The following is a 14,144-nucleotide window of genomic DNA, read 5'->3' on the forward strand; positions in this document are numbered from 1 at the left end:
GAAGAGAAAAGAGGAAAATAGAGACGCACATATAAAGGGGAAAAAAGAGAGAGAAAGGTGCGACCATTTCAAAGCGAGGTTCTCGCGAAGTCACAGCCAATCTCTATCTCCTGAGAAGGAGAGAGCGCGATGACGGTGGCGATGCTAGAGAGCATTGTCGGTGTTCTTCTCCTTATGCTGCTTCTGATCCTCCTCCTCATCTTCCTCGCCTGTAAACCATGGCGCTTCTTCACTTCCCCTTCTCGCTCTCGCACTATCAAGGTAACCTCTCCCTCTCTCTTCTTTCCTCGATCGCCCCCCAAATCAATTTCATAAGTCTCTCAATGTCTCTCCGATTTTGATTCCATCATAGTTACGTCTTGCTCCGCTCAGCTAATTAGTGATCCGAGTGTGATAATATTCGATATTAATTTCCGGGGTGCGAAAAGTCTTTACTGTTGTGCGATCAATTTGATTGAGCTGTTCCCTTCGACAGTCACTTTGTGTTTCGGAGTAGTTGGGTGGGCTTGTTTTGCTCTCACCCGTGTTTTTAGCTTTAATGTGTGGTTTTGTTTCCTGTGTTTGGTTTTGATACTAGGAAAGGAAATGAAGTCTTTTGTGTTTTGTGTTTCGAAAGACATGGAATTTTTGTTTGGGGACTGTGTTTCTGAAGTTATTTCTGTTTCTTTTTATGTCTGGTTTTTTTTCTTTCCCAATGTCAAAAACAAAGAGTGCCTAGGAGTGCTACTCTAGCATATGAGCTTTCTACCGAGTTAGAAAAACAATGAAACGTTGAGAAAGAGTAAAAGTGGTAAGTGTTTTGTTGTTGTTGTTGATTTGTTGGCCTAGTTGATGTGTTAGAAACGGAACTCTATCGTATGGAATTATGATATCCAGATGGAAGAGGGGTTTTTACTTGTTAAGAACATCAAAGCGGGTAACCTCTCGCTTTTCTTGCTTCATCGAACAGTTTGCATCATTTAGCCTTCTTTGGAAATGAATTTATTGGTACTTCTGATTTTGATCTTCATCTTATATGATATGAACCAGACAATACATTTACCCCATAACCAAAGACCAGAGGCATTATCTTTTAATAACAAAGAATTTGGATGGTGTCTGACGAGTGCTATGATACACTATAGGCATTTGGGTTTAATTGTAAAGATCAGATTTTCAGTGATATTAAGTAACTAAATAACAGCTTCTTCTCATTGTGCATTTGATTTCTCATTCTGTTTCTCTTATACCTCTTAAGCTGTTTTACCTGATGGTTCTTGTTTTAGGCTGGTGATCTTGACAGACCCCTTGTTTCGGATGATGCGGATCTGGTCCGGAACCAAGGTAATGAACTTCCAAGAGGTTATGATCTAGAGGGAGCATGTTTTCAAAATGAAGGGCATTTGCGCTCACAAGGACTTGTTTATAAACAGAGGCTTCCCAACACAGCTCCCAATTCAACTCAAAGTAATTAACCATGTTCCCTTTTAACGTTTCTCTTACTGAACTTTCCGAAATGCTCTTTTACTTCTCAAAACAACTTAATTTTTCTTGTCCCAGGTGATAGTTTGGTCCTAGAGATCTCTGATGCTTCTGAAGACATTGTAGTTGGCCAGACACTTAAGCGTCCGTTGTTGGCCCACCAGTTAGTTGAAGATCAAAGGAGTAGCAGGCAGAATTCAGAACAAGATAGATTGCAACAATTTGTGCCCAAGGAGTCCTTAGATGAAAGTAATTTCTGATATCTTTATATGCGTATGGTGGTTAACCTTCTAATCGTTTTTCTATAAACACATCATCATATTTTTCTTTTAGAAGTGCAGGAACATGCCTCAACCTGGAGGTCATATCTGGTCCTTCACGTGGACTCCGTTGTTCCATACCGTCAACAAATTCCTCTAGGCTTCCTCTTACTCTTGGAAGGGTCCCTCCAAGTGATTTATTATTAAAGGATTCAGAGGTCTCAGGAAAGCATGCATCAATAAACTGGAACTTAAATGTAAGAATATCCATCACTATTTCTTTGACTTTATATTGGAATTGTTTACTTATGTATGGTGTAATAATTTTGTGTACTTGATAATTGTCTTCAGAAAATGAAATGGGAGTTGGTGGACATGGGCAGCCTTAATGGAACACTTCTAAATTCTCTGCCAATTAATAATACTGATACCGGAAGTAGACAGTGGGGTGACCGAGTGGTGCTTGCAAGTGGAGATGTGATAACTCTTGGAACCACCTCAAAAATATTTGTAAGTCTGAGTACATTATATGGAATTGTGAGAATAGCATACTGCATTTGCGAGATAGTTATATAGTTTGGATTTGATGTGAAAAAACTCAAAAATGAAAAATTGGGTTTTAAATAAGCAATATCCCGCCTGCTTTCCTAAATCGTGGTTATTATAACTAAATTTCAGTATTTCACAAATAAGCACCTTATAAAAAGCTTACCAAACACACACTTATCTGGTAATGGTAACTGTAAGTGCTTATTTTCCTCAAACCTCAATACCAAACTAAACCATAGACACATGGTAACGAGTTTCTTAATCCTGTAAAACATATATCAAAGGGAGAATCTTTCTGGCTGGGACATATGGATAATCTGCTGTCTCTGCCATTGAGAAGAGCTTTCATATTAATTTACTGATCTATTTAATAATTTTTGTAACTTAAGTTCAATATAAGTCCCTGAATTCATAAGATATAAAGAAGAGGTGTGAGACTTCTTCTCCCTACCCTGCATATGTAAATTATAATTGGACAAACTTACCAGTATATCATAGCTTTATCTCCTTTATCTAATAAACTGATAATATCATTTGCTTAGAATGTTTAGAACTATGTGGACGTCTGGACGCTAGACGTCTAAAATTTTGGATGACCCATCTTATACTTTGTTTTATATATTACCCTATTTTGTGGTCAACTTAGAACACTGTTAATGTGAAAAGATAATAAATTCAGTCATAATTGGGGTTGTAATTATATATATGACAAAGTACCTTTAATTTGTCTGTGCTTTACTTCTGTCTTTTAAGCCCTTTTTTTATTGGAGAGGTGTATCTGTTTCCAGTTAGAAATGAGACCAGTGTAATGACTCGATATGCTATATACAATTTCTTAGGGTTCATTGATCACTGTAGTTTCTTATTGTCAGCTTACATGACAACTTTAAAATGAGGATATCTAGCCAGAGTAGCTGGTCATGCTCAGGTGACATGGCATTTGATAAGTTCATATCCTTTCTGGCAGGTTCATATTTCATCTCAAACTGAGAGTCAGGTTCCCTTTGGAGTTGGTGTGGCTTCAGATCCCATGGCTCTGCGTCGTGGAGGAAAGAAGCTTCCTATGGAAGATGTGTGCTACTATCAGTGGCCTCTTAATGGGACTGATCAGGTTGTACATCCTTTTTTATATTTATTTATTTATGTATTTCTGTAGATCAGGTTATTAGTGTTGTGGATTGTGTTTACTTTCAGATACTTTTTCATGGATCTAAAAGTGCTAACATTGAGTTCCTGCTTTTCAGTTTGGCATATTTGGTATCTGTGATGGACATGGCGGAGCAGAGGCTGCTAAATTTGCTAGCAAGTTAGTAGTTACTACCAAAATTACAATTCAAGAGTACTATGTGGCTACCAGATACTCTAGTGGTTACTGTATAGTTCTTTTTTACAGGCTGCTGCCAGAATTGGTTGCTAATCTCTTATCAGATACACGAAAAAGGGAGAAGGTTTTACTGCATTGTGATGCTTCAGATGTTCTTAGGGATGCTTTTTATCAGACAGAAACAAGCATGAATCACCATTACGAGGTTTTCCCATCCACTTGTCCTTTTTTTTTTTGGGTTATTTGTTGTTATCCATGTTCTGTTGACCAGCAAATTCTATATTAAGCGGTTCACTTGTCCAGTAAATCCAGACGCACGTAGTGATAAGTTCCTTGCAAAATCTTACTACATCCCAAAGTCTTTTACCATACTTATTCAACAATAGGTTCTTAATTATTGCCAGACCATGAAGTACTTTGAAAGGTATTACTGAAAATAATGCAACTGATTTGTTGTTGTGGTAGGATAATCAAATCCACCTTCAAAATATATAGTTGAAGACCATGGCTTGCACATGATAATGTCTCATTCTTTGCAGGGCTGTACTGCAACTGTGCTTCTTGTTTGGACTGATGGTGAAGGAAATTTCTTTGCCCAATGTGCAAATCTTGGGGATTCAGCTTGTGTTATAAAGTACGTGTTTCTTTTGGCTTTACATTAGAATAATTCAATAATTCATGATGAACTAAGTTCCAAAGAAAATGTTTTGAAGAATGAAGATCTTTGTTCCCTGAAAACATTGTTGATTGGCATGGGCATTGATGCAATAACAGATGGAATCCTCGGTTGCAAGCTGATAGCTAGGAATTATTGATTGTTCTTTCCCTGGAGATTGGCCACTGTTTTGTATATCTTCAATTCTTAAATTATGATAGTCTATGTGTTATTCTTAAGGAGTGGGATAGGTTTTATTAGGTGAGGATACACTAGTTGTAACTGTTGAATTTTGTAGGAGAATGTATTTCGGCTTATAGTGTTCTGATACCATGTATGATGAATGTGATTGTTCTCATAATTGAAGTTTCCTTCGATGAGAACTGTTGCACAATGAAAACTAACTTGATCATTATTGTGGCAGTGTCAATGGGAAACTAATGAAGATGACAGAGGACCATAGAATTAGTAGTTATACTGAAAGACTTCGGATCCAGGAAACTGGAGAGCCATTGAAAGAGGGAGAAACACGTCTGCATGGTAAGGAAATAACTTCACTTTGTTCAGAACTACAGGAAATAAGTTCATTACCAAAAAAAAAAAAGGGAAATAAGTTCACACTGAAACTGCATATTGTTTAGGAACTAACCTCCATTGAGGTGTAGATAATGAAGCATGCCACCTTCGTGATAACTTGATAACTGGTCATGCTCCTTGTTCAGGTTTGAACCTTGCTCGTATGCTTGGAGACAAGTTTCTTAAACAGCAGGATTCCCGCTTTAGTTCAGATCCTTATATCAGCCAAGTGGTACATATTGATGAAGCAAGCAAAGCATTTGCGCTTATGGCCAGGTTATTGATCCTATCAAAATTAATATTCTGAGATATATTCACTGGTTTCAGCAGATTTTGACCTCCTATGTTAGTCATGCCTAGTTTAGATTTGGCTCAGTACTCCCCTTTAATAGCTGGTGCAGTTCTGATCTAGAGTCTATTTTCAGCAGCCTTTGTCTTCCTAAGTTCCTTTTGCCCGGTTTAGGTTTGGCTCAGTACTCCCCTGTAGCAGTCTCCGGTGTGATTCTGATGTAGAATCTAGCAATATAATATGCTATTTTTGGATTTAGTACTAGTAAAATGTTAGGTTGCCATAAGTGAGAAAAAAAATAAAACAATGTCGATGATCAAATGCCAAATTCTAGTTTACAGATAAGTATGAATCATATAGAATGAAAGGTGATCAACTATTGGATATTTGTCCAATGGTTGAAAGCAGATCCCATGCACTTGATGCAATCTTTGGACTATATACGACAATTCTCTTACTAGATCTTGTTATGCCATACTGTGATTATTTAAAAAAAAAAATGATGTATGAAGTATAGATATTGTATTCTAGAAAGTTTACAAAAATTAACCTTGGAATCTGTATTGTGTGATCGTAGTGATGGCTTTTGGGATGTCATTAGTGCAAAAAAGGCGATTCAGCTAGTTCTGCAGGTAATGATGTTGCATTATTTAATTTCTTTGAAAGCAATATTAGATGGTATCCAATTTCAGGGATTTAACTATTTCCCCCACTTTCATTAAACTGTGAGATCTGCAGACGAGAGAGAGGTACCCGGCAGGTGGGGAGAATTTGTCAGAGAAGATTGCAAATATGTTATTGAGTGAGGCTAGAACAGTGCGAACGAAGGACAATACAACTATTATTTTCTTAGATTTTGACAGTTCTAGAGTCACATGTAAAGGTGGATCGTGATATGAATCAGAAAGGTATAGTTTTACAGCAATAATCCTCCCTGATTTTCTTTTTCCGACTATTGTCAACCCTTTTAAGCGCTCCACAGTCCAGTGATACCAGCTGTAGGATAGAGTAGTAGTGTCTTTAAGTTTTAATCGTTCTACAAGTAGCAATAGAAGTTTAGAAAGCGGACAGAAATTCAAGTGCAGTCATAACTAAGCGTTCATTTCAGTTTTCTGGATCCAAATGTTCCCCAGCATCATATGAATCTCAATCTGGCCGTAGAATTTGGCCTAGATAGAAATTCCTGAAATGTTATGGGTAACATTGCCAAAGAGAAAAGGATAATTGTAAGATTACCATGGTCATTCGAAATGAGTTTGGCACCTTGATCAATGGTCTTAGCACCATATTTACAACGGAAGGTTTGTTCACTTTTTTGAGATGAAATATAGGGATTCTAAAATACCGCACTCTAAATTTGTGTAGCACGCAGGATGATTTTCCATATTGATATTCCCAAATTTGTGATCATCAGTTGATCTTGACCTCTATTTCCGATGGTACGCTAACAAGTAAATAACATGCTTGTCTTTATAATTGAGAATCTTTCAATTCTTTTACTCTTGAAGGAAGCTCCATTGCTTCTCACAAAAAAAAAAACAAAAAAAAAGGAAGCTCCAAATTCACGTTCTTCAAATCGTTATTCATAACAAAGTATACTTAGAGAGCATCTCTTTAAACTTGAAGTCTTAAGCATTCTCTTATTTTTGGCCTGTAGATTAAGAATATAAACGGCTCATTATCTAGTTCATACACATAAGTCCACAATTAGTCAAATTGAAAAGCACCATTCAACCAACGTATTGAGAATTTATGTTTTAATCTGTCATTAGTTTTCAAATTAAATTTATTTTCAAGGCTATTTACATAAATTTTCTGTTTTGGCTCACAATCTAATTCAATTCGCTTCAGTCAGATTTTGTCATTTTAACTGAATCGGAATCATCCATGTCATCAACAGTTTGAGCCGGCCCTGCCTTTTACTGCTTCATGAAAAGCCAGATCCTGATGAGGAACAAGGCAATATCACTGAATGTAACAATTCGTAGAATCGATTAAGCCGTTTGCCTTTTGCCCTTTTGCCCTTTGCCTGTGGCCTTTGGATGCATATGCACGCATTTCTATCCTATAACAGGTATGTGTTGCTTTCATTCTTCATATAAAATGTCAAGGTTCTTATACTAACTCTTGGGGTGTTCTAACAGATAGCTTCGCTTGCAACCATAATTAATTTATTACATTCGATCTAAGATCCTTATAGTACGTAGAACCTTAAATTTGTATTCCTCAGATCATCACTGTCACTGTACCTGCAATTTATATTCTACATCTCTACAAGATTCGAAAATTTAAACAACCACTTTTAGGCCAAATGCAGAAACCCTAGCTAGCTGAACTTTTGTTTTGTGGAATATATTCGAATTAGTTTAACAACAATTACCATAATGATGCATGCAAGTTGAATTTAACTTTAAAACTCTATGTTTCTTAGTCACCGTCTATAAAGCCAACTTTACTGGGATTTTTACACAGATATATTATATATACTGCTAAAAGTTTTGGTTTCATGGGCTCGATGTTGGATTACTGTTAAGTTCTTGACAAACTTGGCAATTCATTAATAAAACGGCCATTGTTTGCAAAACCTGTTTGCATGGATTACGTAGGATTTCATGTTACGTAGAATTCGGTTCTTATTAAAGCGATGATTAAGTTTGAACAAGAAAATTAAGTAGCAGTATTATTTTGAGAAATGAAGGGGAAAGGTGAGGCACTAACATCATAATTCATGATCGTATATAACGTGGTCAAAAAGGTTGGTGTGAGTGCTTTGTTCACTTGCTCGTGTAAGCCATGAACTGGATTCTCTTGTCTTTCACAGTAAAGGTTTTAATTAAAATAGAGATTAATGGTTTATGGGAAATCAACCAAAGGCTTAACTTTAGGCTTTCGCTTTAAGCCAAGGGGACATGACGTTTTCTTTGTGAAAAATTCTCCAATATTACAATTGTTAACAAGTCTATGATTTGGAATCTGATGCAAAATTATCTTAGCTCTCTCTGGAGTCTGAGCCGGCCCATTATTGAAACCAGAATTCAGAGGATGAAAACACAGATTCTGATGTATACTTGATGCTTTCTAATTCAGTTGGCGCACTTAAACAAGTTAAATAGCAAAATTATCTTTCTCTTTTTGTTTAGAAACGAAGTGATCGAAACATGTAAGACAACGGTTAGGGTTCTCTACATATTTGTAGTATGTAGACGATCAATCAAGATTGCAGAATTGGTAGCAAATGATGAAAAACATGTTCGATCAACAAAGAATTCATTTTGCTGGAATATATATGCCGTCAACCTAGAAATATGCTATTGTCGATCGTACCATTAACAATGGAAAGTTTTGAAAGTATATAATTAATATTCCCCTGCTTTGTTTATTTATTCTCAAAGTATCTATTTGATGATGAAAGCATCCAGAAGTCTACTTGAAGAGGATGAGTTGTTATGCAACATTCTCGATATCTATCTTACATAGATTTTTTGAGAATGGATATCTAATATGATCGATTTTCTTTGAAATCCGTCATTATATCATCACCATCATTGAGAAGAAAGAAGGAATTGAAATATAACTTACAGACAGGAAGCACAAATAAAACTAGAGAAAACACACACAACCTAGTGCCTTCTTACATGACTGAAGCTTTATGGTATTTATATTCACTCATTAGTGAATTAATTATTTACTAATGAGCTCTGGTTGGCCGAGTTTCTATTATCTGATCAATAAGCCAAAAATACAAGGTCAGCAACTCAGCATGCACTGTCATATCTATAACAGAAAGCAACCAGTATTTAGTTTACTATAAATTCCATAACAGAATATCATAGTGTAATGTTCCATAATTTAAACGCATGCACTTGATCGTAAAGGTTATAGATTGAAACATTACTTTTCATGTTTATGAAACTAATTATGGTATCTTATATTGGTCATTATAAATTATGTACACAAGGCAAAGTGCAGATGCTATAGTAATAGCGCGTCAGCAGAGATAAATTTTAAATATATGTGCTTATATAGTTTGCTTTCTTTCTTTGAAGAACTTGAGAGAGAGAGAGAGAGAGAGAGAGAGAGAGAGATTTCATAGCTAAGCACCTAGCCGACAACCAGACTCTAAAAGGGCCATCGTCACTGAATTAGTGGAGGAGCACTTGCTTTCTTTTCAAATTAATCGAGGAGCAACCTTTTAATGTGTCCGTACAATTGGTGCAGTGGTGGGAAGAAATCTGCAGCTGAGCATCCTCACCAACTGGTAAGTCATCGTCATTCATTCTGGGATGTTCTAATTTTGGCCATGCGAATGTGTGTTACGACCATATATGTGACTATGTGAGGTATATATAAACTTTGCAATTAGTGTAACCATTCTAAATTGTACGTCGTTGCCATATGAGTATGTCAGAATTTATAACAATACCGTTGATGATGCAGCAATCTATATGTTAAGCAGGCTACTCAGTTGATTGAAAGACTGACTTAGTTAATATCGAGCTACGACTGCAATGAACTCAATAATCTAACCATGCACTTCGGTAGTTCTGTCAGTAGGTGTAACCTTTTCATCGTAGTCCTATGATTTGGTTCAAAGTGGTGAGACATAATGATGTTGATACAAACCCATACTGCATTAACAAGCTGGAAATCGAAAGAAAGAACTCGGAAGTCGGAACCACATGGTGTTCTTACAAGAAATATGAAAAGGAGATCATGATCGTACCTTGAAGATTCTTCAAATTTCAAGATTGATTGTATGAAAATAGTAGTGATGGGCGGAGGGAGCATTCTGCTGTGGTCCAGTACTATCGGGTGGAGGGGTTGAGAGTTTCAATCGATCGAATATGATATCAATTGGCGTGTTGACATCCTTGGACGGCAGGGGAGGCAATATTATGACTTTTTTTTAACAAATGTAGACCGAATATTCGAGGTCAAACACACTCACCCGACTCTTATTTCAAATAATCCGAGCAAAATATCAAATCACCATCTGATTTTGTCCCCTGCAGACAATAAACTTTTCTCCGAGCATAATCATTCATCCATGCAACATCGAGTTCCCCACCTTAATTGTTGGAGGATAACGGAATCCATGCAAGTAATTTTGCAATTCAATCTTTAACGTCCTATTCTTCCGATCGATACTCGAGGTTTTCTAGTAGGAAAAATATATTCATTACAGTTACAGTAAAATATCTATAACAGTAAAATTTCTAGAGATGAATAATATCGGGACCATGAAAATTTATATCTAGTCACTGATATTACCAAACTTTAATCATTCTTGTGAGGGAAGCTTCTTGCTTCCGATCTAACCGTCTTCAATGTTTTGCTAATCAGCATCTTCTTGACTCTTGAGTATTCTCCTCAACTGTCTCTTTATTTGTGTACGGGCGTTTAAAGGTCGTCTTTGTTGTTCAATCTATTGGCATGGCAGGAACCGCAGGGTGGTTCTACTTGGAGATTTTCTACAAAGACTTGTGGATGATTATATACCATTTCTCCTGAAAATATAAAGAAAAAAATCAATTAAATGCATGTGGATGATGAACACGATTCTTAGTTCTTAGGATTAGATTGAATTTACCCAGCTCGTGGAATTTTACACCTAAACCTTCAACGTCTGCCCTAGCGTTTACTCTCCAATCCGATACTGTACATCGATCAAATTGCTATTGTAGTTGTCAATCTCTTCCTAAAAACAGACTTAACGAGTCTACTGTATCCAAATTTCTACGTGCATTAGTTCTGTAAAGAGTACTGTCGCTGCTGGCAAGACCCAAACGTCAAATATATATATATATAGTCTATATCTGGATATGAAGCTTCACTCTGAAATTTCAGAGTGAAGTTCCAATTTTGGCACATTTTTCGGTCAATTTTTTTCACTATAAGCGATTCAATATTTAGGTATGTTATTCAAGATTATCTCTACAAAGTTTCATCCAATTTGACAATGGTTTGAGCTTTCAAAATTGATATTTACACGAACGGTTCACGTTGAACAGTTTTAATTCATTCATTGATTTAATCTAATTTCAATACCTTAACGATGTCCGAATTAGGTGAAATTTTGTAGAGATGATCTTGAATAGCATACCTAAATATTGAATCGCTTATGATGAAAAAATTTGACCGAAAAGTGTGCCAAAATTGGAACTTCACTCTGAAATTTCAGAGTGAAGCTTCACTCTGGATAGGGACTATATATATATATATATATAAAAGTAATCTATGAGAAAATTTACAACGTACTCAGTAACCTACTCACTATAGTTACCGAATAAAGGCATATATACTACCTCAAATTAACTAAAGCCTCAGAACGTGAAGTGGATAGGCATCTAGTAATGTAGTCCTTACTCAACAGACTCTCTATATATGTAACTTTTAACCTATTTTATAGAGCATATTTAGTTTTTTTTTTCGAAAAGAGTAATGTTAAATGGACCACAATTTCGTAAACAACTTAAGACCACCTGATGTGGGTATTATAGAATTTCTGGTTTCATTTTTTTATTGTGAAAAATTCTTTTTTATTCCACATTTTTACTTTCTATATTTTATCCCTAAACCCTATTTATTTTTCTAATGTACGTCATTCAAACCCTATGTTCTCTGCTTAAGCAAGTATCTTGTTCATCCTCCCACCACATTATTGATTTACAGTAATCATTCTCAATTCAATTTCGGCTTTCTCGATCAAAGGTGGTTAGTTATCTTTGTTATGTCAAGAATTTAGGTTTGGGTGAAGGACCGGAAGTGAATTAGGGTTTTAATATAGCTGTTTTTCTTTTCATAGCTGCGTTTCAAATATGAATGATTAGGATTTCCATGTTTCTTCTTATTTACATGAAACATAGATGCGTTTCTTTTTATTGTTGCGCTTTTTGTATAATTAGGGTTTGTTCCTTCTTATTTACATGAAATATAGCTGCATTTAATCTCACTCTAGCCTTTCTGACATGCTTTGTTCTATCATTAACGTAGACTTTTACCCAACACCAAAGACTACATATTCACATTCAATAGCAAGCTTCGATCTCCTTGAAAAGAAAAATAGAATAATTAAACCCCAACGATTAGAGTTTGGTAAATAAGTAGATCAACATACGCACAAGATTAACGTGTATATTATTTGTTAAGTTATTTTGCGCATATTATTTATATATAATATTGTGAAATTGATTTGATGCAGGTAAACCAGGTGATCTTGTTCGATTACAACAGTGACCAAGAGCAAAGCTTATATATTCCAATTGATCTTGCTGGACTCTTATGTTCTTGGTTTTTTTTTTTTACATTTTATATGTAACTTATATTCTAGTTGATTTTTTTTGTCTCACATCGTAGTAGAGAACAATATGAAGTTTTTTTTTTACACAACAACTTTTGTCATTACAAACATAAGGATTTTGTTTATAACATGAAACACTGAGTATTGAGTACGTATATGCATTTTTGCATTGAATAAAATATGTTTGCAACTATGAGTATGATAGTAATAACTAAAGAGTATGTTTCTCATAACCTTTCCCTTTGAGAAAAAGGGAATCCTAATTTAATTCTAGTTCGGATCCCCGAAAACCTAAATTTCAAGCATGTTTTGAAGGACCAGTTAGATATAAAGAGATAGAATTTGGGCCCATAGAACTAAGAGAAAAAAAAAATAAAGAAAAAAAAAGTGAAATAGAAAAGAATTTTTGCAATAAGAAAATAAAAATAAAATGAAATCATAAATTCCATTTTGCTAATGTGGGTATGCCACATCAGCCGCCATATCAGGTGGTCTTTAGGTTGTTCAAGAAATGGTGGTCCATTTAACGTTACTTTTACGAAAATGAGTGGCTGCATCAAATTATAAATAATAATTTGTTTTAACTTTGAGCTATTTCACTCAATAAATTTATCTAGTGAGATTGTTTAATGTTAAAACATTCATTGTAGGAAATTATATATAATTTATAAATAAATAAATAAAAAATATTTTTTAAGCATATAATGAATAGTTTGAATTCAAATAAAGTTAAAATAGAGATAACTGATGTTGACGTATTTCTAAATAGCTAGCTAAAATGAATTTTAAGCTATTTTGTTAAAATTTAACTAAAATATGGTTAGTATTGTTAAAGATGCGCTTAGTCCTTTCAGGTGTTTCATTGGGTAGTTTTCGTCGGTGTGACTCGGTGCCAACAAAACCTCAAAGCATGTGGGCTGCTGATGTATTTCCTTTTCTTCCAGACTTATTCCACTAGCTTCAATGTTCAAATGCAAGACTCGTGAGCCATATGGATCATACATAAAACACTGGCAGTAGATAGTGTTTCAGTATTTAATTAGTAAAACTTAACTCAGAAATAAGCGATATCACTGTCAAAATATAATTTGTGGGAACCTTAAGCTGATTACTTTCTTGCCCTTCGTTGGCTTTCATTTGGAGAGAATTATGAAAGCTATAGTTTTGCAGAGAAATATCCTCTCTTTCTTTTTAAGTTTCGACTACAGGCATCGAGTCATGCCTACCCAGATAAAAACATTTTTGTAGAACCAAATTGAAAAATTGGAAAGGAAAACGATAACAATTGAATTGGCATGGTAGGTTTTTAGAAGAATTTTTCAGAGTTAGGTATTGTCCCATGGTACTATCGTACTATATCAAAATTAAGCAATCAAAAAATTTACTGTGTCAAAAAGAAAATTAAGGCTAGTTCTAGAAAACTAAGAGCTCCTATCATTCTAAAACAAAGAGGAATCACTATATATAATGTCCAAGGTTGTGTATGACTATTATAATGGACCAATTGTTGTATAATTTCTTTTACCAGTTACTTGTGAATCCCTTTCATTCCCTAATATATTGTAACTTGTAAGTGTACCAAAAATGGTGTTGTATAATATCAAGTGGTGTTAAAGCCACTTTGCCCAGGTGGGCACACCTCCCTCGAAACTCTACCTTCCACTTTTTGAGGACTACAAATACACACCCAGCCCCCTCTTATCGCTCATGCTCGATCCCTCCTCCTTAAT

The 14,144-nt window shown here is 35.3% G+C and overlaps 1 protein-coding gene across 1 annotated transcript; it reads left to right on the plus strand.

Annotated features, from left to right (window-relative positions):
• The first annotated feature begins 25 nt into the window (after positions 1–25).
• Positions 26–6,063, plus strand: LOC126790313 (protein phosphatase 2C 70). The gene is made up of 13 exons (XM_050516504.1): positions 26–261; positions 1,266–1,446; positions 1,540–1,710; positions 1,803–1,978; positions 2,073–2,231; positions 3,238–3,381; positions 3,515–3,576; positions 3,664–3,799; positions 4,134–4,228; positions 4,674–4,789; positions 4,972–5,101; positions 5,692–5,746; positions 5,853–6,063. Exons 1-13 carry the CDS (start codon positions 130–132, stop codon positions 6,006–6,008), a joined length of 1,713 nt encoding a protein of 570 aa, XP_050372461.1. The 5' UTR covers positions 26–129; the 3' UTR covers positions 6,009–6,063.
• The last annotated feature ends 8,081 nt before the right edge of the window (positions 6,064–14,144 follow it).

The sequence above is a fragment of the Argentina anserina genome, chromosome 4 (assembly GCF_933775445.1).
Source record: "Argentina anserina chromosome 4, drPotAnse1.1, whole genome shotgun sequence".
Classification (NCBI taxonomy): domain Eukaryota; kingdom Viridiplantae; phylum Streptophyta; class Magnoliopsida; order Rosales; family Rosaceae; genus Argentina; species Argentina anserina.

Excerpts from the sequence above, each read along its gene's own strand:
- LOC126790313 (XM_050516504.1), top strand. The coding sequence starts at position 130 with ATGACGGTGGCGATGCTAGAGAGCATTGTCGGTGTTCTTCTCCTTATG. Across the intron at positions 1,447-1,539 it reads AGCTCCCAATTCAACTCAAA|GTGATAGTTTGGTCCTAGAG; the intron begins GTAATTAACCAT and ends TTCTTGTCCCAG. Across the intron at positions 5,747-5,852 it reads CGATTCAGCTAGTTCTGCAG|ACGAGAGAGAGGTACCCGGC; the intron begins GTAATGATGTTG and ends TGAGATCTGCAG.